Raw genomic sequence first — 25,704 nt, forward strand, 5'->3', positions numbered from 1 at the left:
TGCCCCTCGTGGTGCCCCCTTGAGAGTCATAGTCATAATTTTATATTGTAAAAATGTCGTTCATGCACAAGTGTGTCCCCCTCCCCCGCTTTTAGAGCCACATCCGAATTTTTTGTTGGGAATTTGTCACTTTTTTTTATTGGAAAACCTATTTATTCATTTTCATTTAGGCCTATTTCATTTTGCTTGTTAAATTATACGCGGGACAAATCGGTCTTCATTTTTTAGTGAAAACTTATTGTTTGGTCAAATTTTCCTTGGGGAAAATGTGCCCCCCAACCTTTTGGGAAAATCTTGGATCTGCGCGCCGCGCTTCCGACCCTTATTTTTTTCTTTTTCATTTTTTCGTTTGGACGTTTCGGCGACACTGTAAAGTCGCAAGATTCAACGCAAAGAGCGGTAAAAATGCAAGAAGTTTGGGATTTTCAGAGAGAAAAAGTGTAAGTTTTACTAATCGCTTTAAATTGACGATAAAAGAGAAAATGATAGATAAGTAGATAGAATTTAGAAGAGTAGGTGACACGGAGATTGGGAAATCAAATAATTTTATCCTAGCTTTGCGGTTCCTTTTTTGGTAGGTCGACTCTAGTCCCATCTTGTCAAATTCATGTCCAGTTAAACAAGTCAACAGAGAGGGAGAGAGTAGCCTGGCCCTGGGGCGTTTTGGGGAGTGAAAGTTATATACTGTACGTATGGAGTCACTCCCCACTAACTCCTGGGAGCCCTACCTATATTTCCACACATACGGGTACAAGACCAGAAACATTTTTCGCCCCCGAGAATTCTACTTTCCCTCTAAACAGTAGAGGCGCACGGCCAATATGGGAGACTCTCTCCAATAGGGGAGACAATCTCCCACATTGGAGACTTGCTTTGCAAAAGGACAAAAGAAACAACACCAACAAAAGCATGATTTTTTCCACCCAAAATTTTGTCTCACTGAGGTCAGAAGCCCATTTGTTTTGCGTGTGATTCACAACAAAAATCCTTATCAAAACAAAAGTAGATGGTGAATTTTTAAAGTAGACGGTGAAAAGGGGTGATTTTTTCATGAGGAATCTGCTTATCACATTTTTATTTGCCGCCAAGGTAATCCTTTTGCTGCAAATGTTAACAAAAGAAATTCGTCTCCAAAACTGGAGACTGTCTTTGAAATTGGATACCCAAATTCTTCACAAAAGTCTCTGATATTAGAGATAATCTCCCACATTGGAGACAGTCTCCAATATTGGCCGTGCGCCTCTACTGCTAAAAGATCTTTTTTGCGTGCTGTCGGCAAGCGGAAGACAAAGAAATCAAGATGGCGACGTAAACACGGAAGTAAGCTCTTTCCATCTTTTCATAACAAATCTCTCGTTTTTTTAATGAATTCTTCTTTAAAAATGAAATCAATATCGCAAAAATGTTGGAAATGAATGAAGTTGGACCCCATGTACATGTTTTAGCCTAGGGCTAGAATCTTTAGTTTTAGAGGGAAAGTAGAATTCTCAGGGGCGAAAGTTTCTGGTCTTGTACCCGTATGTGTGGAAATATAGGTAGGGCTCCCAGGCGTTAGTGAGGAGTGACTCCATACGTACAGTATATAACTTTCACTCCCCAAAACGCCCCAGGCTAGGAGAGAGAGAGAGAGACAGCGCCCACGGCCCACCACTCAAGGATTAACGTTAGAATAATAGATTTACATGCCACCACTTATAATAGCTGGACGTATAATTTTTCAACAAATTTGACCATCCTGTCAGTGACGTGAATGTCTACTTGCTCTTGTTATTAAGTTATGAATCAGTCATGTATATACATGTTGACTGGTCATCATCATCATGGTCATACATACAGCACGGACATGATAAAAAAGTATTATGGTCAGTTCCCCCATGTCTGTGCGGTCTCCCAAGTCTGCGCACCCGCGTATCTGCGCGATTCTAGTAAAAGAAGATTCGCAACGAGCACGAACTCAGAGCTACCAAGTCTCACGCATTATGCGTGAGACTCAAGCATTTTTTTGTACTCTTGTTCATCCCCTCAAATCTCTGTCTCACGCAACTATCACAGCCTTGAGCCTATCCCCATATACATTGTACACAACGTCTGTGATCTCACTCAGATTCACAGAAAATCTCACGCATAGCTGGTCTTTGAACTTGGCATCTCTGCGAACTTTACATGCAATACATAGACAGGTAATCATAAAAAAATCTGACTCAAAATGGTGGAAAAATAATGAATTCACAGAGATGCCAAGTTCAAAAAAATGTTATGCGTGAGATTTTCATGACTCGCGACGTCTCTGTGTGCGCGCGGCCAGTACTTACACTCGTACGTTGCGAAAAGGCGCGTGTGCATGAGATATGGGCTTCAAAAACATGCGATGACACATTCATCGTATATCACGTATACTAGCTGTGTGTTGACTGCACTCTCGATTCGTCTCGCGTGCCGGGCTAGACGCGAAGGCGGTCGCCCAGTCGTATAATCTGGCGAATAATGCTACTTTTTCTCTTTTTTTTTTTGTGTCGGGTCCCGATGTGTGAGAAAAATGGGTGCCATGCCTGAGATCGTGAGACGGACCCTGAATGCGTGAGTCTCACGCACAATGCGTGAGACTTGGTAGCTCTGAATTCAGGGCATTTCATGTGACGGCCTCAAAATGCAGCCTTTCTCATTAAAATCCCTGAATCGCGTGCAAAGTGAATGAGTGCACAGACATGGGGTACCGTTCTTTTTCAATCTGAAAATGACTGCCCGAGATTTTTTCAAGAAAATCTGTTCTTTTCTTTCATTTTTTTAATGAGAAATTTGGTACACTTGCTCTTAATAATATAAGGAACACTATTAACCAAAAGATTTTGTGAAATAAGAAGACAATCAGGTTAAATCTTGATGCAAATTGTTAGGTGCACAGACTTGGGGCCCACCATCATACTATGTAACTTGTAAGTAAGCTAGTGTAGCTTTACAAAAGGTCAAAATCCAGTCATATTCTTTTCCCCATCTAACATGTCTAACGTTTGGGTATATACCACACATTCTATGAACATGGGTATATACTAGGCTTATTGAAGAGTTGGGGATCAAAGATATCAGCTTAGGAAATTATAATTACCTATCAACGTTGTTGTGGGGATTGCTAATTCAAAAGTAAATAAAAAAAGATATTTCTTTCATTTTATCAGTTACATTTTTGTGCAACAAGTATCAGTAATTATGCTGTGAAAGCATTTCTCATTATTACTCTGCTGTATGTAGAAAATCGGTTCTAAACTTTTTGAAAGTCCATCTTGAATGTTATTAGTGGTATATCTTTGGACATCTTTAGAAAGGATGGTTGCCCCAAAGCATTCAATTTGGGGAATTTGAAGGGTGACTTGGGATGTCATGAGGGTAACATCTCGGTCGCCCTCATTCATTTCCAATGCTGACAGGTACATGTATGGTTTCCGTCATCAGGTAATTAAGATAAAAAAGAATTATTATTTAAAAACTTTGTTCCTCTTGTTTCAGATAATGTAAAGAAACATGGCTAGTTCTGTGCAACAGGATGGAGTGGCTCATCCTGTTCTAGAAGATTTGAAGAAAGAAATCAGCCAACTCGGTAGCATGCAAGTGTAAGTTTACTTTATGGTAACATTAATGTCACCAAGCACATTTTAGTGATGGTAGGAATAATCACACAAGGTTTTTCCACAAGTCCTTAGGGGAACAAAAACGAGTTCAGTTTTAGATATAAAGAATACCATTATCTCGGGTCATTTTCTTTGAGTGAAATTACATCCCTGTAGTGACACACTGGTTGATGGGACTCAAAATCTCAGAATCTATTCATCCATTTCTCAACCTATCATATCATAAGTATAATGTCTTGGACAACCCATATGAAATATGGGCTGTACAGTACATTCCAAGAAAAAATGAAACTGAAAATTGTTTTACCATAATGATGATGATAGGATATTGAATGACTCGTATTTGCAAAGCTCCATGTGGAATTCTGCTATGTTATTTGATGTTTATTGTATGACGCATTTCATACAGGAGTGAATAAAAAAAAGTTGAAAAAGGGGACCAAATAGCAAATAGTCTGTTTCTAGATTTCAACAAGAAGTACATTTTCGAGTATTTGATTTCTGCTCTTAAACAAGTGCTAAATGATGGAAAATTAAAGATATATTTTTGGGGTGCAATTTTTGACTTTTTAACAAGTCTAAACATTTATGCTGTCTCTTTAGGCAATGCAGTCAATTTAGCAATATCCTGGTATACAGGAGAGTTTTATTTTAAATTGCCAAATTGAATAATGCTCTGTGATCCAATAAACCTTGAAAGGTACACAAACTCAATTCTAATCCTGAATAAAGAAAAATGAATATTTTACTCCTTATGTAACAGATCTTCATCCCAGCAGCGATATAGGCTGATAAAGATTTACAGAAAGACGATTTGCCGTTTTACTTCAGATTTTCTCTCCAATCTTGATGAAGGTAATAGATGAATGACTTTTGCATCAATATTTTTTTTCTTAAATTTTTTCATTTCTTTTGCATCAGAGTTAATGCAGTAGTGAAACTCATTAAAAATAGTTCTGTATTTTATCAGTGCAAATACAATTTTTCATCTTCGAAGATGATAGACACTTGTACATGTACTCACATTCTATTATGCTCTTATTCTTATCGAAATTATATCAGGTTGTAATAATATTCTCATCGCCATGATTGAATATAGAAATTGAATTTCCATTTTTTTATACACAAATAGTTACCAGAAAAAAGTTTTAATGAATTACAGAAAACATGTTTGTGTCCAAGAACTATTTATCCTACATGTTTCTGGCCTAAGAGGAGTCGTTCTTGAGTGAGATGCCTAATTAGAATATAGAAAAATGATTACTAATTGTTGTGACTTCATCCTTGTTTAATATGTAAACCGGAGGTTCCCCTTCTCCTTTTGAAATCTGTACATTCCAATGAGTATTCTTATTTTTACCAACCTGATAGATTATGCTGGTATATATTAGCAAATATACGTATACATGTTGATGAATATTAGCATTTTGAAAATATTGTACTTCATATTTCATTTATGCAATTTGTTTCTCAAGTCTGCAATGAACTTGCTGGAAATTCTTCTGCTAACTCAAGTCGGCATTGTGAAGTACCACTGAATTTCATTCAGTTATGTGTGAACGAGAAGCCCTTGATCTTTGTTGGTTCTGACCCTCCACAAGAGTCTGAAGACACCAACAGCTCTGGCAGCAAAAACTCTATAAGGACTGGACCCTCAGACTTCTATGTAGCTGAGAGTAAGCTTGATTTTTATGAAACCTACATGACATTGTGTCCAAATTTATATTTTGTATTGGAAAATGACTCTCATACTAGCTTGCAAAAGAGTAGTTGCAGTAACATTTATTCATTTGTTGTTAAAGATTTGAACCTGATTTTGTTTTAATTTGATCTGAAGCACCTTGATCATCTTATTAAGATGGAAAGTGTCCTATATGAGTATTTAAAATATTGTTATTGTTGTTATTATTTTTGTTTTTGTTATTATTATTGTGGTTGTTGTTGTTGTTGCTATTCAATATTGTTATCAATTGTATTAATGTACTGAATCTTGGGTGAACATTTGAATTTGATCCCTAATCAGATTTAGCACCCTTTCAATATCATTTCCCAATTAAAGCATGTAGACTATTAATTGTATGTCTATATTTGATATAGATTAAACATATTGCATTGTCAAATTTTCACCCTCAGGCTAATTATTTGGTTTTTGTTGTACTTTTTAAAGAAGCCCTTTTTTCATTCTCCTTTTTTTGAAGCTTTGAATAGGTGGCTTCTGTGTCATCTTCTGCAGTTATTGAGTGAGCATGCTTGTCAATCTATACATCAACAAACATCACAGATCATTGTCTCATTGCTCCATCTTATCAAGTTCAAAGAAATCAACACTTTTTATCGCTTCTTCAATGATCTAGCCAGGTTATTAGCAGGTAAGTGCCCTGTTTCATAAGCTACTGTAATTGTGCCATTTAATTGACTGAGAACAAATTTGTGTAATTCAAATTTGTCTTCTGAAACAGGGCAGAACATTCTGCAAGTATTAATATACCTTGCTGCAAGGGGGGGGAGGAGGTGGCTGGTTATGGCTGGTTAACAATGCATGTTTTTTTACAAACTGCGTAATTTCGTTGGACACCAGTATCTAGGGATTTGGAGAAAAAAAATCATTTTGATTCCTGTTCTTAACCATTCAGATATTTTAATAATGCACTTCATAAGAAAAGGAAAACTTGAAATATTTAGTTGTATTATTCACATTAATGGTATTTTCATATTTGTAGGTTGGAAATGGGGATCCTTATGTCCATGTGAGTTGAAATTCTTGAATGTCCCTGATGATGTGATTGTAATGGGTATGTTTTGTGGATTTTATTTCATTCTAGAATTAATGCAGATCAACCATGAGAAGTTTAGTGATGAAGATGATGACTTCCCTGACCCACCGTTTAAAGTTCAACACTTTACTGTGGATGTCAGCAGCTCAGATAATCTTGAGGTGTGATATAGGATAATATATATATTTATTTATATTTACTGTAAGAATCGTGATGTATGATTGGCAAAAAAGGGTCATATTTTTGACTTAACTCATCAATTAGCTAGGATTAAAAAGTTTGATGCACTGTTACAGTGATGCTACTATTTTTTCATTAATTCTCATTAACTATTGTTCTATGAACCACATAGTCAACATGATTGCATCACTTTTTGTAGAGTATGTATGAATTGTGTAAAGATATGTCGCCCTTTGTATTATCTTGGATGAGACATTTTTATTTTGTGTACATAACCAACCTGCCACTTACTGACTTACGGAGTGTTGCAAGAAAATATCCGCTATCAATTGCAATTTTGCAACTGATAGATCAACGTAGCAACTGTAGCAAATCAGATTAAACTTCTTGTTTCAAGGAGCAAATTAGCAATCAATCACTAATTTGAAATTAACTCCAAGATATATGATTGATATAGGGACCAAAAATTGACTTGCTATTGATTGCAAGATTCTTGCACCACCACATTAGTCTTATAATAATAATGACAACAAAAAAAAATAATGGTGGCTACTTACAGTAGTGCACAGGTCCACCTTTGGTGCTCATGTAGTAGTAGTAGTAAAATGGTATTTTATTGGCAAAAACAACACTGTCATCACAGCCCAAAGGCTGAATCACATGAAGTTTACAATTGTAATGTTACAAATTTGATTACACATTATTTTCATAACTCAATTACTGTACATAATAATATGAAATAACTACATCTTAAGACTAAATACAACTTTTAACAGACTAAGGGTTGAAAGAATGGCATAAAGAAAGAGAGCAAGAGAAAAAGAAAAATAGAAATGAAGGAGAGGGATGAAATATATGGGATGAGAGGAAGGAAAACAAGGAGAGAGAAGAGAGGGAGTGATGTTTAGAAAAGGATAAATCATGGGGTGGAGAATGGCGTATTTTAAAAATGCCCTGCTATTATTGTTGCCCCGGCTAAGCTTGGCAACCGATTAAGGTGCACACAGCTTTTTGAGGAATTACTTCCTGCTGGTACCCATTTACATCAACTGGGTCGAGTGCAGCACACAGTGGATGAATTCCTTGCTGAACGAAATTGCGCCATGGCTAGGATTTTAACCCACAACCCTCTATTTCAAAGTCCGGAGACTAATCCACTGGGTCGCAACACCCCATAATCTCTGCGTTTAGCTGAATCAGTTTCTAATTTCAACAATCAGCTAGATTACAGGTGCATACAACATACAATCACACTTCTTTTATGAATCTGCTTTCAGGAACATCCTGAGTTTAAAATAATCACTTCTCATCCCCGGCACATTGAGATTGGCCATGTCAGCAATTGCTATCTTCTTCAAGTAGCAATCTGGTGAGTACAAAAAGAGGACTGTTTCTGGCAGTCAATGGGGGTATTCTGATTTAATGGTATTTTTATTAAAATTGCAAGGAGTATGTCTCTGTGATTGTCAATATGCCTATCAAATCTGCTTTTCCATATTTGTATGATTTTAATCAAATAAGAGGTGTTTTTCATTCAAAAATACAAGCAAGGATAGTTAGAAAATGATTATTTCAGACATTTCAAGTACATAACTCAAAGTGCAGTCTTATTTTGGCACATTTTCTTTTCAATCTCAAAATTGTATGGTCACCATTTCTCATGAGAATTTCATATTACTTGCTATAGTTTTACATGTTTGTTTTTCACACTTGCTCTTTAAAATTGAGGAACATATCAAATGAAGCTATTGTTGTGTATTAGAGGAATTCATGTTAAGTTTAAGAACAAGTATAGGTGCAAAGACACAGGACCCTACTTCACACTTATTATTCCTAGGAGCTGATAAATCAATGCGTACTTAATAGAGAGTTGTTTCACATACACGTATACAGTGGTGCTCAAAAGTTAGTGAATCCTACAAGAAAATGAGCCATGTTTTAGATGTCTAATTGTGAAGTCGGATTATACAATATTTCACATTCGATAAAGTTTGTTTCTCTGGGTTTGCTGAACATTGTAGTTTTGTTGTTACCCCTTGATAGCACTCAGCATGAAGGAGTGCATTTTGTGGTGGGGTTCACATAATTTTGAGCACAACTGTATACTACCATGGTTAATCCTCACATTTCACCCCTTAATTCTCTGTATGCAGTGATATCCTATGTGAGATGTCTACCGATGTGGAACCGTTCCTGTCAAATAACATGCTGTTGCTCTGGACGACGTTGGCATGGCAACTTGAAACTGGACAGCTAGAAATCAAACAGGTAGGTTGGCATTTTTTTCTATTTCTTTCAGAGTATGTTCTTACATAATAAATGAGTGACCTAGGACTGCCACAAAGCTGTACCACCCCTACCCACCCCCCCCATCATTTCACACTCAGCTCACTACAGCATATCAATATATTGAATTCATTATGTCCATCATATAAAAGCTTGAATTTAAACCATGGGTTGCTGAATTTTACAATTCTGTCCATGATGATATCTTCCTTGTATTTACAGAATTTCTGAGTAATACTCAATTGTAGCAATAATTCTCAGATAGGTTTTGGAAATTTGAGGGTAGTAAATGCTGACAAGACTTATTCCTCCTAAAAATGAGCAATTTCCAGTGTATTTACTGCTGCGGCTTGAATCTCTATAATCAACAAATGTTGAAGTGTTTCTTTAAGTAGCTTGATCGATGTTATATTTTCTCTACCAATACTCACTCACTCTCCTGTGCCTTCTTTCCATCTCCTACCATAATTGTTCCAGGCTTCCTTGAAAACCCTTGCAATGTTGATCCGCCAAGTTGACTCACCCCCACTGCAGTCCATAGACCATATAGTAGACCTCATGTTCAGTGTTCTGACCTGCTTGCAATCAGGACATGATCTATTCAGGAATTATAAGTAAGTCCAGAAAAAAAATCTTAAAGTTACTTTATTAAAAGATGCCAATCTTCATGCTTTTGTGTGATTTCATCAGGTTTGGATCATAGGGCATGTATGTGGCTTAAACATATTTGGGCTTTCTTTCAGGACCAGTGAGCAAAACTTCCAGGCATCCCTATCCTGACCATAAGTATGTGCCCACACCATCCACCCATAAAGTGACCTTTGAAGGATATGTGTACTATGTTCAATGTTATTATTTTCTTATTACTCATGATTATTTATAAAAAATTATATTGTTGTATTGCTTAATAGTTTTTCACTTGATTATATATCAAAGAACCTGTCCATAAGGATTGCCCTCATATAAATACCACAATACCTTGTCTCTCTTGAGCTGTTTTATCAAGTTTTCCAATGTTACCCTTTTGAGAATACCAACAATGCTTACATGGTATACCCTTTATATGTTCAAAATGGACATTTTTGTGTGGTTCATTCATTGACAATTCATGAAATGTTCGTATAACTTATTAGAAGGAACATAACACTTCAAATCTGTTATACTACCCTTTTTAATTTTGTGAGATTTTTTGTGTGACATTGCTTCATGTTTTTTTTAATAATTTTCAGAAGTGTAGATTTACTAGCAGAGAATCTAGCAGCTTGTTTCCAGGAGCTTTTTGCTGAGAACGAAAGAAAGCCCAGATATACAATACCACCTTCAGTGATAGAGATTGTCATGGAAATGCTGTCTTCCAATATTCCCAAATATGGACTGCATGCTTTCAAATCAGGTGAGACTTTTTTATGTTCCTCTTGATTACCATTATCATCATCATCTAGTGATGTATGTTCCTTGAAAGAGGAGGGGGGGGGGGAATTATTTTGCATTTCCATTCTCTGCAATCATTGTGGAGATGCTGTGGCCGAGTGGCCTAATTGACTAGACACGTGAGTACCCTAGTATCTGAGGTTCGATTCCTGGCCACGGCATGTACGTCTGTGAGCAAGGCATCTCATCAGCAATACTCTCATTCTACATTCATATACATGGAAATGCTATACACATTGGTAACTATGTGTGTAATTGTTAAAAAAAAAATCACTATGATACCAATTACCAGATGATACATCATATCATATTTTGAGAAGTTTGCATCTGGAATATGAAACATCTCGAACTGTACCAAAGCTCCCGAGCATATAAAAGAAACAGTTTTTAGGAATGATGTCGTAGACCCTCATCCAGGTTAAATCAAGCCTGTAATATCCAGCAGTTACCACAGCAATAGACACCAATGCTTCTCAGTCAGTCAAACCAAAGGACTTTTGTCAGACATTATAAATGTTGATGTAATGCTCTATTGTGTCACCACTTGTTAATAATATAGGGGATTTATATTGCGCACATATCCACCTTATTAGGTGCTCAAGGCGCTCCTATATTACCCGGCTAAGCTAGGCTTCATAGCGCACACAGCTTTTTAAGGAATTACTTCCTACCGGTACCCATTTACCTCACCTGGGTTGAGTGCAGCACATTGTGGATCAGTTTCTTTTGCTGAAGGAAATTATGCCATGGCTGGGATTCGAACCCGTGACCCTCTGTTTCAAAGTCCGAAGACTAATCCACTGGGCCACAACGCTCCACTTATTCCATGTACCATCAAAGACTAATGATGTATCCTTGTTTGACAAACCCATCTCAATGGTCTACATTGCAGAATCCCTGAGTACTTCGCTGTGTCACCTCCTGGTCTACATCCAACGTCACATTCCTCCTGGTTATGAGTCTTTAGAGTCTGTGAGAGAGACCAGAATGAAGATCATCACTCAAGCTTTAATACAGCAAATACACATGCTCCAGAATGGACAGGTATGTAACCCCCCTAAAAACACTGGCCTCTTTAAAAAATATCATAAATCCAGACTTTGACATAAATATCAGTTGTATTCTTTAGATTGTTATTCATATTCATCAAAATGTGCATTATTCCCAATCAAGGTAGACATGAAATTACCACTTTAGGCATGTTGTTGCAATGGACTGGTTTCCTTCAGTGTGTACCCTAATGATCCTCATTCGGGTGAAACAGAAAAAAAAAGTTGTCCTGTGTGTTTTCTAATGAAAATCATTCTTGAGGAAAATATAAACTGCAATTGATGTGAGGCCACTCATGAATATTTAGCTTTTAACATGCTTCTGTTGCCAACGGACATCAAATATTGCACCTCACTTCAATTGAGCTGCAATTCATCTGGCTTCTTAAAGGGTATTATAAAATGGGATCAAGGATGTAGCCTATAGCAACTGTGTATGAAAGTCATTGTGTTCATGCTTTAATTCTACACAACTTCCCAGCCCTGTATTTTGGGTGCATTATTTACCAATAGTGCTTAAAAACTGAGACTGAAATAACCATTCTTTCAAAGAAAGGATGGTGGCAAGGATTTTGATCCGCTTTATACTTAGGCAAGCATATTATTTATGCTTGTGATGTCATAAAAGATATTTTTACTGTCGACCTGTTTTAAAAAACAATGCACATTTTAAAATTTGTGATGTTTATGATTAGGCACCTCGGGTATTTGCAATACCATGTAAAAGCACTAGGCGCAAGTGTGTTGTGCTATTGCACAATGCAAATACCCTCAAATATGCTGTATCGCTACAACACACTCATAAATGTGGTGCATTATTATGTACAATCTATGTACCTTTGTGTTCCCCCAGTGTGTGGTTCTGCCCCTGGAGCTAGCCATCCGCTCAGAGCTGAATGCAACACTCCCTAAGGAGTTTGTCACCCATTCTGACCCTGTTGGACCAAAACCTTCGACCAGTGATAGTAACAGAGGAACACATGGTTGTACCGCTGGGGAGATTGTGATAGACCTTACTGATACCAGCAGTGGTGAAGATGTGCCAGAGACGTCAAAGAAAACCAACAAGCTTTCCAGGAGAAAGTCATCTGTAGGACACACTACCATTAAGTAATGGTCTTTCAGTTTTAAAGTTTTTTTTTATGTCTTTGTGTCAGATATTGTGGTATCATCACTGAAATTAAAGTTATTGGATAGTTTTGAAAATGAGACACTTGGGAGAAAGGCAAGCAAAGAGAAACATCCTCCAAAGAACATTTTTGCCATTCTCAAGATTGAAATTTCATACGTAACTCACAATCAGGAGATTAATTCAAAGAGGCCACAACACCTCATAGAGGAAGTTTGGTTGTGGGAATTCTATTAAATGCCCTTACTCAGAAACACTAGTTTTTAGACAAAGTAGGAATTCCTATGTTTTAACTTATTTTGCGCAATAGGAAGCACCTATGTGTATACAAAAGTGTACATTCTACTTGATTTTATAATACTTTTTATAGATAAATGTTAGCATTTTTGCATGCAAATTATGACCAGAAATACTTTAATGTTTGAGCTATATTTATTTGATGTTCTATTTGATCGTTCTAAAACTATGCATATGACATGCAACAGAATTAAGTAAATTTCTAAAGCCATACAAAAAATTTAGCACAGAGTATAATTTGCTGACCTTCCAACCATTTTGAATGTGGAGGAAATGCTATGAAGTTTGAGTCAATCAGAACCATTGATTTTATAGGATATCCCTAATTCTTATTCATGACTTGATTTAACACCCATACATGAAATGATTTTCTATCTCTTTTTTAGAGCAAAATCATGATTTTAGGATTAACTGATTTCAGATGGGGGGAAAGTCTGCATTTATGAATTCAGAAATTATATCCTGATACCATCATTTACCCAATCTTTCTATTCAACTGAATTCATACAGAGATGCTGCAGAAGAACCTGTTGAAGTTACTCCATGTAGTCCAATGTTTGAGAAATCTAGCACCCTACGAGATGTCCTCTACAAATTAGATTCACTCTGTCAGATACATACCACTGATAACAAGGTAGATAAGAAACTTAATTGACTGCTTGAACCAGGTTTTCCATGCACAATGCCTATTAGAATGATAGAATTCAGTAGTTGATGGCTTAAACTAATTTGCATTCTTTTGTCAGGACCGTAGAGTAATTAAATATTAAGTAATACAAAGTTTGTAAAGTAGCATCCATATTGCTACAATATTGCATCAATTCCAAAACATCAACTCACTTTAGTAATTGAATAACTACAACCATATAATCAAACACAATTATTAGGTTATCTGTTTTTGCATGAGAAAAACTAAGTCTGTTATCAATTGATATGTAAAATAGACATGGCTGATTCTCTATTTAAAAGGAAAGCGTGGCTAAAACAGAAACACAAAATTATTGTATTCATAAATATATTTTACAAAATTATGGTATTCATAAATATATTGTAGAAGAATTGATTTGAATTCTTTAAAAATCATACCCATGTTCTCTGCAGAGCTTGTAAAAAGGAAAGCGTGGCTTAAACAGAAACACAAAATTATTGTATTCATAAATATATTTTACAAAATTATTGTATTCATAAATATATTGTAGAAGAATTTATTTGAATTCTTTAAAAATCATACCCATGTTCTCTGCAGAGCTTGTACCATGTCCTGGAGGCGACGAGAACCCTCATGGAAGTTGTGTCAAGAAGCTGCTGCAGATACGGTGAGGACGTCAGAAACCTCACCAACATCACAACCTCTACCAACGCCAAGACCCATTCTACCAAGAAATCACCCAGAGTGGATCAGCGGAATAATGCTGATAGGGGCGGAAGAGACGGATTCTCCTTCAAGAATGCACTGTCAATGTGGATCAGTGTGGAGCTGATGGAGAAGATGTGTGATCTGTGGTTGAGGACATTGCAGATCCTGGCAGGAGCTGGACAGTCTGCTGTGAAGATGGGAGCGGATGGAGACAGGAAGGAGGAGAATGATGAATTCAATCATCTAGTCCGGTCTTCATATCAGTGTATATGTACTAGTATTGCAGCTGTGCTCTCACTTTCAGGTAAGGACTGTCATTGCCATTGCTACTTGACTGGTGAAGTTGCGAAATACATACTGATTTTGTTTTGATATTTATTTATTCATTAATTTATAATTGATTTCCCGCCTTTGTTCTGTGGAGCATCACAGCATCAACAAGAATTTCAAATTATTTTCATCAATATTGATGTTTGCATTGTGAAAACAGTAGAAGTGAAAATTGGATATGAAATTCTTGTTAAATACATGACTTGTATGGTTTCCCAAGCAAGAACATATTCGTCCTGTCCTATACATAGAATGTTATTGATAAAAAGTTACAAGAATCTGTAAGTCTTATTTAGATCATGCCATTTTATTGGCTGAGCAATTTTGTCAGAGAAAATTTACACTAGTTATTGATAGCAAGTTTGCTGAATCACATTCCTAATTATAAGGTTTGAAAATTAGTTTGATTTTCATGTATATGTTACTGCAGTTTTGTTGTTGAGATGATCTGACTAATGCAGGATTTTCTACAGACACACAGCAGATGTATTCCAGCATTGTTGAAATCTCAGATAGAATCTAGAAATGGTGACTGGAATATGCCAAATCTTTCTTTATAGGTGAAGTGAAACTCCCTTCTGACTTTCTCCATTCTATCACATGGATTGTTTGTTTACCTTGGCTGCCCGTAAGTACAATGACCACATTTATTTCAACTTTAACTTGTTGCCAGCTTTAAACTCACAAACCCCCAAATTATATTTTTTGTGATGCCAAATTATGCAGGATTAACTGGATACTATGAAATGATTGTTATTGTATATTTCATAATAATGCCATTTTTTATTTATATGTATTTTGTTTTCTACTATGATTCTGGAAAGAGAACATACACCTGGATAACATTGTTCACATGCATTCTTTCATTTATGAAATGAGCACATGGTTTTCTTGCCAAATGGTCATATTGTATTTTTATTTCTACAGATTTTTTTAATTTTTTGTCTACTTTGAGATTTAAATTAGTATCAGTTTGATAGAGTAGGTATTAGACAACTTGAGTAAAGCCAAACTGGACATCGTACAGAAAGATAAAAGGATTAAATAACTAATAGACTAATATTGATCAGAAAGATTGATTTTAGATGAAATAGAATTAGGCAATGTAGATGAGACCAAATGGTATTAGACCAAGTGGCAATTCATCAGAATGATAAGATGCATTGATTCTTTGTATGCAGATGGAAGCCAATTGGTTAGATCTCAAGATGTTTGGCAAGTCAACAATGAAGGAAGTAGGAAGTCTGAGCAGTAGACTAGCAGAAAAACTAGGTATCAACCGTTACTCCTGTGCATGTACTTTGTGCAAATTTGCATATTTTCAAAAATAAACAAGAAGGAAGGCCTTGAAATTAGATAAAATATTTTTTGTAGTTATTTCAAATCAGTATATGTCATTTTTTATTGTACTATTTTTTATTGCTACATATGTGTTTACCTTTAATAATAATTGTTATATTAGCCTTTTTTTTAAGTTCCACAAATAATAGAAATACTTGTATGCTATTTTAATTCATTATTCACTAGATGACTTTATCTTGTAATTGTATTTTATTTGATACAGGAGATTTTTCATGAATGTTCAGCTGAAATCTATCAATGAATTGTTCATGTCAAATGTAATTTACATCATTATGAAGGACTAAATATTACTTATACCAATTAGCAAAATTGGTACCATAAAAAATGCACTTCGTTGTTTTCTTAAATACTTTTTTTTAGATGATTCTTCAATGCAGCAATGTCTGCCTATTGTTGCTTTGCTCTCTAAGGATGTTGCCCCAAAATGGAGGATTCATGTTTTCAAGGATTCTATGGTAAATCTTGTATCTTTTGTCTCTGATTCATATTACTAGTGATAGTATGTAAAATATATATTTTAGTTAATCTGCAATTTTGTTGTATTGAAACTGTATTTGTTTTGATTGCCATTGCATCACAATTTTTTTTTTATTTAAAGGGGAAGCTCATCTTGACAAAAAGTTGATTGTAAAAATAGCAGAAAAAATATTGCCAAAGTTTTAAGAAAAAATCCATCAAAGAATAGACAAATCATTAGAATGTTAATTATGTGATTTGTGATATCACATACAAGCAGCATTCTTACATGGTAGAAATAAATGAAATGTCATTTTCTCAGAAAACTGAAAATGTTTTTTACTGTACAATTTGTATGTCAAAAGACATATCATTTCACACCCGATCATGAAAAGAAAACATGAAGTCATCAGGAACCATTTAAAAAAAGAAGAAAATCATGCATGTTATTTTACATAACATATGGGACAGCTGCTCGTTTATGACATCACAAACCTAAAATTTAAATTCTAATATTTTTCTAATCTTTATCAGATTTTCCTCAAACCTTCACCAGGTTACCCTTCCCTTTTAAAGAAATGAATTAATCTCTGTGTCTGCTCTGTTTTAATTGATTCAGAAAAGATGGAAGAAAAACATTTGAATATGGACTGCAAGATTATGTTACTTCAACATTTTTTATTTTGCAATTCACTCTTCAATTATCACACTTGTTGGTTGCATTGTCTATTTCATTAGCCTTCCTGTACTCTACATCACTGGAATACAGGATTTCTTGTCAATTACATATTTTTTTTACTCCTCTATAATGTGTTTATTGATTTTCTACTTGGATGTTAAATGATTGACAAGGTAGAAAACTTGGTATTCAGTTTGACCTCGATTCTTATGAGATTTAAGTTGTTACACTTTATAAATTTTGACTAATTTTTGTTTTGTCATAAAAATGTTCTTATTGCCAGATCATATGCATGCCTTGTCTGTAATATAATGCTTTTTAACAAATCTTTCTGGTATTGGGAGAACTGTTGAGAAAAGGAGAAAAACATGTTATTAATAAAAATGAAATTTTGTTTGATTTTATCTTTTTATTTTTGTAATTCATATTTAGAAAAGTGTGAAAGGTACACAACATATTTCAATAGGTTGAGAAATCCAGTTTAAGACTACTCATTTTACTTTTCAAGTTGTTTATAGTAAATGGTTTTCAAATTGAGTTTGTAAGTATTTATAGAATTTTGTTTTGATTTTTCAGACGAGTAGTAAGGAGGATATCCAGATTGCAGTAATACAATCACTTCCTCTCCTTCTCTTCAACTTAACACCAACCTATTATACACTCATACAAGAGCATCTACAGTGAGTACTTTTTACTTCAATTGATTTAGCCCCCTCCCCTCAAAAAAAAGGTAAATTGTCAAATCATGGTTTGTTGGTGAAGGCTTGGGCCATATACATTTGTGTTTGATTTATCAGCCTCTTGGAGCTGAGACTATATGAAATTGCCTGGGGATGATGAGTGAAATGGTTTGTTTTATTGTTAAATAATTAATTAAACAAGTCTTTCAAATGCTAGGAATATAACCCTCAGACATTTCTTATTACCTTTAGTAAATCTAATGTGTTTGTTAGTTGCTAGAGATTCTGTTGTTAGATATTATTATCCCTGAACATTCAATAATGTGGAACTTATATAATTTCATTAATTACACTGTACATACAGTAAAGTTTCATGTTGATGAAGCACAGAATATCAAATGAAAGAAAGAACCAAGGAGCTAAAAGGAACTAAGGGATTTACTTTAAAGGACAAGTCCACCCCAACAGAAACTTAGTTTGAATAAAAAGAGGAAAATTCAACAGGCATAACACTGAAAATTTCATCAAAATCGGATGTAAAATAAGAAAGTTATGACATTTTAAAGTTTTGCTTCATTTCACAAAACAGTTATATGCACATCTCGGTCGGTATGCAAATGAGGGAACTGATGACATCACTCACTCACTATTTCTTTTGTATTTTATTATATGAAATATAAAATATTTTGATTTTCTCGTCATTGTCATGAAATGAAGTTTCATTCCTCCCTGAATACGTGGAATTCCATTATTTTAACATTTTATGCTTCTTGCAAGGTCTTGATCAGCAAATTCGTAAAAATTGAAATATTGTATAATTCAAACAATAAAAAACAAAAGAAATAGTGAGTGAGTCACATCATCGACTCTCTCATTTGGATGTAACTGGCTCGTTCATATAACTATTTTGTTAAAAATAAGCTAAACTTTGAAATGTCATAACTTTCTTATTTTACATCTGATTTTGATGAAATTTTCAGCATTGTGCTTGTCTGATTTTTCTCTATTGATTCAAATCAACATTTTTCTGAGGTGGACTTGACCTTTAAGTAAATCCTTTTTTGGCTGCAATTTTTATTCTCAGAAAAGAAGTGGTATTTGAAGTTAAATTTCCTGATTTTTCAGTTAAGTTCATATTAATGTGATGTATGAGCCTTGAGCATTCTCTTTTAGAGGGAAAATGCGCAATATATTCGTGAATATTATAAATATTTTTCATGTTCTCTTCCTTGTAAAGCCCCCTATGCAAATGTGAGTCTGAACCTGTTACAAGTTGTTTAGCTGAAATGATGGGAAAGCTATGTTGTGTACTAGCTACTGGATGTACAATCCACAGGTATGAAGATCTGAAAATCATTTTTTCTAACAGTGAAGGCTATCTTTAGATATTACATGTTTTTAGTTACTTTTCAAGACACCTACATTTGTCATGTCCTTTGGTTTTTGTCTCACCTGCGAAGCAAAGTGAGACTATAGGCGCCGCTTTTCCGACGGCGGCAGCGGCGGCGGCGTCAACATCAAATCTTAACCTGAGGTTAAGTTTTTGAAATGACGTCATAACTTAGAAAGTATATGGACCTAGTTAATAAAACTTGGCCATAAGGTTAATCAAGTATTACTGCACATCCTATTAGAGTTTCATGTCACATGACCAAGGTCAAAGGTCATTTAGGGTCAATGAACTTAGACCATGTTGGAGGAATCAACATCGAAATCTTAACCTGAGGTTAAGATTTTGAAATGTCATCATAACTTAGAAAATATATGGACCTAGTTCATGAAACTTGGACATAAGGTTAATCAAGTATCACTGAACATCCTGCGTGAGTTTCACGTCACATGACCAAGGTCAAAGGTCATTTAGGGTCAATGAACTTTGGCCGAATTGGGGATATCTGTTGAATTCCCATCATAACTTTGAAAGTTTATGGATCTGATTCATTAAACTTAAACATAATAGTAATCAAGCATCACTGAAAATTTTGTGCAAGTTTCGGGTCTCATGATTAAGGTCAAAGGTCATTTAGGGTCAATGAACTTTGGCCGAATCGGGGGTATCTGTTGAATTACCATCATAACTTTGAAAGTTTATTGGTCTAGTTCATTAAACTTGGACATTAGAGTAATCAAGTATCACTGAACATCCTGTGCGCGTTTCAGGTCACATGACCAAGGTCAAAGGTCAATGAACTTTGGCCGAATTGGGTGTATCTGTTGAATTACCATCATAACTTTGAATGTTTATGGATCTGATTCATGAAACTTGTACATAAGAGTAATCAAGTATCACTGAACATCCTGTTCGAGTTTCAGGTCACATGATCAAGGTCAAAGGCCATGTAAGGTCAATGAACTTGACCATGGCCATGTTGGGGTTTTTTGTTGAATAACCATCATATCTCTGTAAGTTTATTGGTCTAGTTCATTAAAAAGGGAAATAAGAGTAACCATGTATCACTGAACATCTTGTGCGAGTTAGAGTAGTATTCAAAGTGAGCACTGCTGCTATATTGAACCGCGTGATGCAGGTGAGACGGCCAGAGGCATTCCACTTGTTTTCGATATGAAGTGTTGTACTCAATTAGGTAGTAGACAAAACCCAAATTTCCTATAGAAACCCTTTTTGACTTTGCATTGTTTAATGAAAAATAGTTTTGAATTGAATATTAGTGTAACTAAATATTGTCCTTCTAAAGAAAAATCCAAGTAAAATTCTATATTTTTCAAATTGATTAAGCATTAAATTGAAAAACCTAATACACACTTCATGGCTAGAATAAAATGTCATGATATGAACAATGCAAATCATACCATCTGAATTTTTATATTGCTTTTCAAGTACTTAATGATGATAATGAATATTATTTGTATCATGCTTATCACAAAACATGTCTCAAAGCACCCATATCTCTCTTACTGTTGTACTGAAGAAAAAAAACACACTGATATGATTTAATTTCTCCTGCATGAGTGTAGCTCTTTCAAATACATAAATTTATTGAAAAATACATATTTTTTCTTTTCTTCCAGAGAGCTTGACAAGGAGCAAATACCTTTACACCATGCATTGTACCTCAGGTGTACCACCTGTAACCCATGCCACGGCAAAGAGGGACCCATAGCTGACAAGATGCAACATTCAGTGGAACCAACCATTCTAGATGCTTCAATCATCTCTCCATTCATGGTGATGTTACAAAAAGGAGTCAAAACCAAGCTAGGTACATACATTTGACATTTAGTTTGCTTTTAAGATAAATGAGGATAGAGGATTTTTTTCTACCTTAAATGCTAATTAAAAGATAAGGCTATACTTACCAGATTCTTGCTTGCGATGCACATAATGTTAACAGTGTTAATGGAGTGGAAAAAGTGTTAAAAACTTTTTCCACTCCTTGGAGAACATTCCAGTACCAGTTTTTCAGCTCAGATGCTCAAAGTGCTATATTTGGTATTTGAAATGAAGTATAGGTGAGAGCAGGAATAGAAATGTTTATTTTTGGGTCTGTATATTCCTTCTATTTTTGCCAGATTACATTTCATATTGACCCTATTGTGATTTTTAGGGCCATTTTCTTAAACTTTGAGTATGGATTTTTTTTTTTACATTTGCGTTATTAGACTACATGTACTGCTAAGCCTTGTAATGATCCCATTCCACAGAGGGGAGACATTTGAAGGACCTTTGAAAGATCAAACATGTTTCATGGTCTTACAGCAGTCTTTCAGAGGTCTTGCTCTCTGTGGAATGGGGGTTTAAGGGAGTATTAAAGTAACTACACATAGATTGAGAGGTAGAAAATGTACAGAGAGCTGGTTCTTGTTACATAAAACTTGTCATCAGTAGCAACTTAATACGCAAAGAAATTAATCTTTATTCTCTAAACTTATAAGACAAAGAAATCCAATATTTATTCACCTCTTGTCCAGGTTTGATTCACAGTTTAAGGCAGGTGCTGTCACATTTAGATCTGAAGTTCACCAACTCTGCTGTGACGGGAATACTCAATGCTTATCTCACACTAGTAGTGGATGAGGATCATCTAGTCAGACAATTGTTTAGGTATGACTATATTTTTGTATTATTGTGATATAGATCATATTCAGTGGTACATTATCAGACATTCAAATATTAATCTGTTATAAATCTTTTACTGTTAATTTGTGAAAATTGTTGAAACTCTCATTCCTCTGCAGTCGTAACATTTCAGTAATTTCCAGTAAAAGATTTATAACTGATTAATATTTCAAGTCTACTGGATGAATTATAATATTCATGAATTTATCAGTCATTCATGTTGTGCACCCTTATTTACTTGGATTATTTTGTATATATCACTTCATTTGCAAATCTGCACATTAAAGGAATACAGTATACTCCCAGGAGGTCCCTTTAATGATAAAATGCAAGGCAGTAAAATTCAATACAGAAGTTAAAACAAAGGATAAATCTTACAATATAACACAATAATCAAGATATCACATAATGACAATGATTCAGAGGGAGAGAAGAGAAAAAAAATTGGGAAACCACAGTGTTAATAACTAGAAACACCAGCAGGTGCCTATGAGGGTCTGTTACATCAGCCCCAAATCTTTTGCAAGTTCTTTTGATTTGCACTGCTCTAAACAAAATCTGATTTCATTCCATCAAAGATCAAAAGTCAAAGATTTTACTAATAATGTTGTTGCTAGTGATTGGGGAAATATTTTGAAATGTATGATTAGAACTTATTACATTTGTATGAGTTCAATACATTTTTTGTCTCATTTGTTAAATGTCAAAATCACCCATTAGTTATTCTAGTAAGTGCAATATCTGAATTTTCTTTGCATCCATGATTATCTGATTGTTGCTTTGTGTCTTTTGGTCAATTTACTACAATTTGTTTGCCTTTACCAATGCCTGGGATCAGAAAGGCAAACTGGATCACTGTGACCCTTGGGTCTCTCTTCTTGAACTAACTTGTTTGGGGTTTGCATGTAGGCTATTACACCAGGGTTTCCCACTTAACGAATATTGCGTGGGGTCTTAATGTGTAAAACCACACCAACAAAAAGTAGATTTGCATAATTTCATGACATCGTGAAATTTTGCTTATTTTCACAAAACAGTTATATGCCTATCTTTTTGGTATGCGAATGAGGGAGCTTATGACCCACTCACTATTCCTTTTGCATTTTATTGCATGGAATATGAAAAAAATTACCTTGATTTTGTCCTCATAATGTGAAACAAAGTTTGATTCTTCATATAATATGTGGCATTGCCAATGTGAATTGATGAAGATTCTCCTTAATGTCAAATTTAAATATGGTGTAATTCATACAATAAATTATTAAAACGATTGTGATCGAGTGACATCATCGACTCTCTCATATGCATATCACAGTTTTGTGCATATAACTGTTTTAAGAAAAATAAGCAAAACTTTATAATGTCATAACTTGCACATTTTTTACAACTGATTTTGATAAAATGTACAGCTTTATGCTTGCTTGATTTATCTCTTTTTAGTCATCTACACTATTTGTTGGTTTGAATTACTCTTTAATGTGCAAAGGTGTTAACTCCATTCTGTACTTAATTTCTAGTGTTGCTTTCCAATTACTTTGTTGAAGTCTACCCTTTTTTCTCACATGTTTCTTTCAGTCGTAACATCAAGTACCTGGTTGGTAACGGTGACCAATGCAGTGATCTGAACATTCAGGCAGTGATCTCTCAACTCAAGTTAGCCTTTCTATCTGGTAAATCATCAGGGAATGGACGTTTACAGGAGACAGTGGTCAGCTCTATTGGAGAGCTGGGCAAGTGAGTGACCAACCATCTGTTGTTTGCTAATCATTGTGTGTGATTAATTTGGTTTATGAGTCATGAGAATTCCATCAATTTATTATCATTCTGTCAATTTCAATAACTTTAAAAGGGCATGTAGGGATCATGTCATCAACATTTGTATTCAACTCATTTGTCAGATCTGACAACCTTTGTTGATTGAGAAGTGCAGGTGTCTGACTGTTACTATGGTAACTTTTGGATAATGACAACCTTTCTCAGTGCTACCAGCTTTCAGATTCCCAGTTTGCAGGTTCATTTAAACAACATTCCCAAACTCAAAGGCCTGAATTCACAAAGGCGGTTTTTAAAACCATCGGTTGAACCCATGGTTTATGCAGATTTCCTGTATAAATGAGGCTTATTTACCACGTATATTAAAAATTGTCCAATGCTAATGCACGTTTTTGTCACACTGCATCCGATTGATGCCTGTTGCCATGGTTATCCAGGCTATTTTATTCATGTTTTGAATTAATGAGTCTACTCTTCAAACAGTGGACACATCAATAAAATAGCGCATTTAAACCACCTTTGTGAATTCAGGTCTTAGAGTTTCGGTCACATTTCAAAGTAAGAAATAAAGATTATTTTTGTTTTATCCATTAACTATATCCCTATGTAATTAAGTGTATTGGTTGATTCCATTTAGGGTTGCTGAAGGAGAGTTACTCATGGTAACCATCGTAAGTCTGTTGGAAAGTTTGCTGTCTTCTGTCACCATGGTCAATTCAATTGCTTATATTGAGGTAATTTATTCAATTTATTTTCTTCTGGATTTTTGAATTGTAAACCTGCATCTCCTTTAAACTCACAGGCCACATACTGTAATGTATATGCTACATGTTTTAGAGGAAGGACATTTACCATACGAATATTTCAGATATTTTGTACTAGATGGGTTGAATGTGATTTTCTTTTGAGTATTTCCTTGCAAATTTTGCATAAGAAAACAGTTACATTAGAAGTAAATAGTAAAATTTGTGATGTACAAAAGATCGACAATAGTAGTTGTCCATTATAAATGATGAAAGCTAGTATCAAGGCCCAGTTTTATGGAGCTTCATCAGTGTCAAGTTATACAAGGTACTGTAATAAGTACTGAAATAGTGCCATTTCATTGGCAAAGAGCCTAATAATCTGAATATTTCAACATTTACTAACCTGTAAAAAGATTGTATAAGATAAGGATGAGACCCCTCTGATAGCAATTTTTCTTCATTCATGATTGATGAGAAAAAAAATCTGTTCTTTTATTCATAGCTTCACGCCATAGCTGAAGCCAAGGGAAAGACCATGGCGGCCATCTTGACTCAGTTCAAACAGCCTGTGTGTAAGTTTTTGGTAGAGGCCATGCATGATGCTGTCCAGTCCTCCTCACAGAGTCAGTCTGATCTTCCAGATCAGGATAAGGACCCTTGTCTGGACATCATCACCAAGGTTGCTAATGCATTTGGCTTCAAAGAATTGGAGGCATTCTATGAGGTAAGATAGGAGAGGAATACTTTGCTAGGAGAGAAAGTGTTACCATCAAACACAACTCAAAGTATTAATTTTAAATTTATTTTAAACTTTCAATAGTGCCGATCTAGGAGTGTTTGCATTTTAATACAGTTTTTCTATTTTCAATTAGACCTAGGAAAGGTAGAAAGTTTAATTTGAAAATATTTACCATTATAGTACTTAGGAGGACTGCTTTGTAATGCCTGTTACAGTGACAAATGCTAGAAATTGCAGACCAACGTCATGTAATGTATATTTAAGACAAAGTTGTACGTAACAGTGTACAACACAAAGCAAACGTTGCAGGTTACTCATTTGATATTTCTTATTGCAAGTTAACATTTTTCGTTTATTCATTATCAAATAGCGTACTTTGGAGTTTCTATTACCTCACATTGTTAGTAAAGCTAGTGCCGAGGCAAGTGTCTTACTCAAAGCCATGGCTAGAACATTGAAAATGGTAAGTATATCCAAAATAACAGAAAGTTATTGCCTTGTAATAGTATAAAACATTCATTTTGCTCCATAAACTTACAAATGTACAGAGGTCGGTGATACATGTAGGCAGAAAATTTATTGAAAATTTTGAATATTCACATGACAAGTTACTGCTAAATTCATCAGCGAATAAATATTGACAAGAATTAACTGTGTAAAAATTGTAGGTAGTCAATTTATTGTGTCTTCTAATCCCAGCTTCCAATTCCCCAATTTGTGTCACCAGGGCCCAGT

At 34.9% G+C, this 25,704-nt stretch overlaps 1 protein-coding gene across 1 annotated transcript in view; it reads left to right on the plus strand.

The window, feature by feature from the left end:
• Window positions 1-374: 374 nt before the first annotated feature.
• Window positions 375-25,704, plus strand: part of LOC121416152 (serine/threonine-protein kinase ATR-like) — a 63,732-nt gene continuing 38,402 nt past the window's right edge. The window contains exons 1-25 of the mRNA XM_041609629.1: window positions 375-440; window positions 3,502-3,605; window positions 4,387-4,478; window positions 5,099-5,299; window positions 5,822-5,992; window positions 6,446-6,558; window positions 7,855-7,946; window positions 8,731-8,845; window positions 9,341-9,477; window positions 10,093-10,256; window positions 11,187-11,338; window positions 12,197-12,453; window positions 13,280-13,403; window positions 14,016-14,430; window positions 15,017-15,084; window positions 15,638-15,728; window positions 16,179-16,273; window positions 17,530-17,633; window positions 18,871-18,969; window positions 20,664-20,854; window positions 21,564-21,696; window positions 23,287-23,445; window positions 24,122-24,218; window positions 24,733-24,954; window positions 25,340-25,432. Of these exons, the coding sequence (XP_041465563.1) occupies window positions 3,517-3,605; window positions 4,387-4,478; window positions 5,099-5,299; window positions 5,822-5,992; window positions 6,446-6,558; window positions 7,855-7,946; window positions 8,731-8,845; window positions 9,341-9,477; window positions 10,093-10,256; window positions 11,187-11,338; window positions 12,197-12,453; window positions 13,280-13,403; window positions 14,016-14,430; window positions 15,017-15,084; window positions 15,638-15,728; window positions 16,179-16,273; window positions 17,530-17,633; window positions 18,871-18,969; window positions 20,664-20,854; window positions 21,564-21,696; window positions 23,287-23,445; window positions 24,122-24,218; window positions 24,733-24,954; window positions 25,340-25,432 (3,474 nt within the window). The 5' untranslated portion in view covers window positions 375-440; window positions 3,502-3,516. The remainder of the gene's footprint in view (window positions 441-3,501; window positions 3,606-4,386; window positions 4,479-5,098; window positions 5,300-5,821; window positions 5,993-6,445; window positions 6,559-7,854; window positions 7,947-8,730; window positions 8,846-9,340; window positions 9,478-10,092; window positions 10,257-11,186; window positions 11,339-12,196; window positions 12,454-13,279; window positions 13,404-14,015; window positions 14,431-15,016; window positions 15,085-15,637; window positions 15,729-16,178; window positions 16,274-17,529; window positions 17,634-18,870; window positions 18,970-20,663; window positions 20,855-21,563; window positions 21,697-23,286; window positions 23,446-24,121; window positions 24,219-24,732; window positions 24,955-25,339; window positions 25,433-25,704) is intronic.

This window comes from Lytechinus variegatus, chromosome 5, assembly GCF_018143015.1.
Source record: "Lytechinus variegatus isolate NC3 chromosome 5, Lvar_3.0, whole genome shotgun sequence".
In the NCBI taxonomy this organism is placed as follows: Eukaryota; Metazoa; Echinodermata; class Echinoidea; order Temnopleuroida; family Toxopneustidae; genus Lytechinus; species Lytechinus variegatus.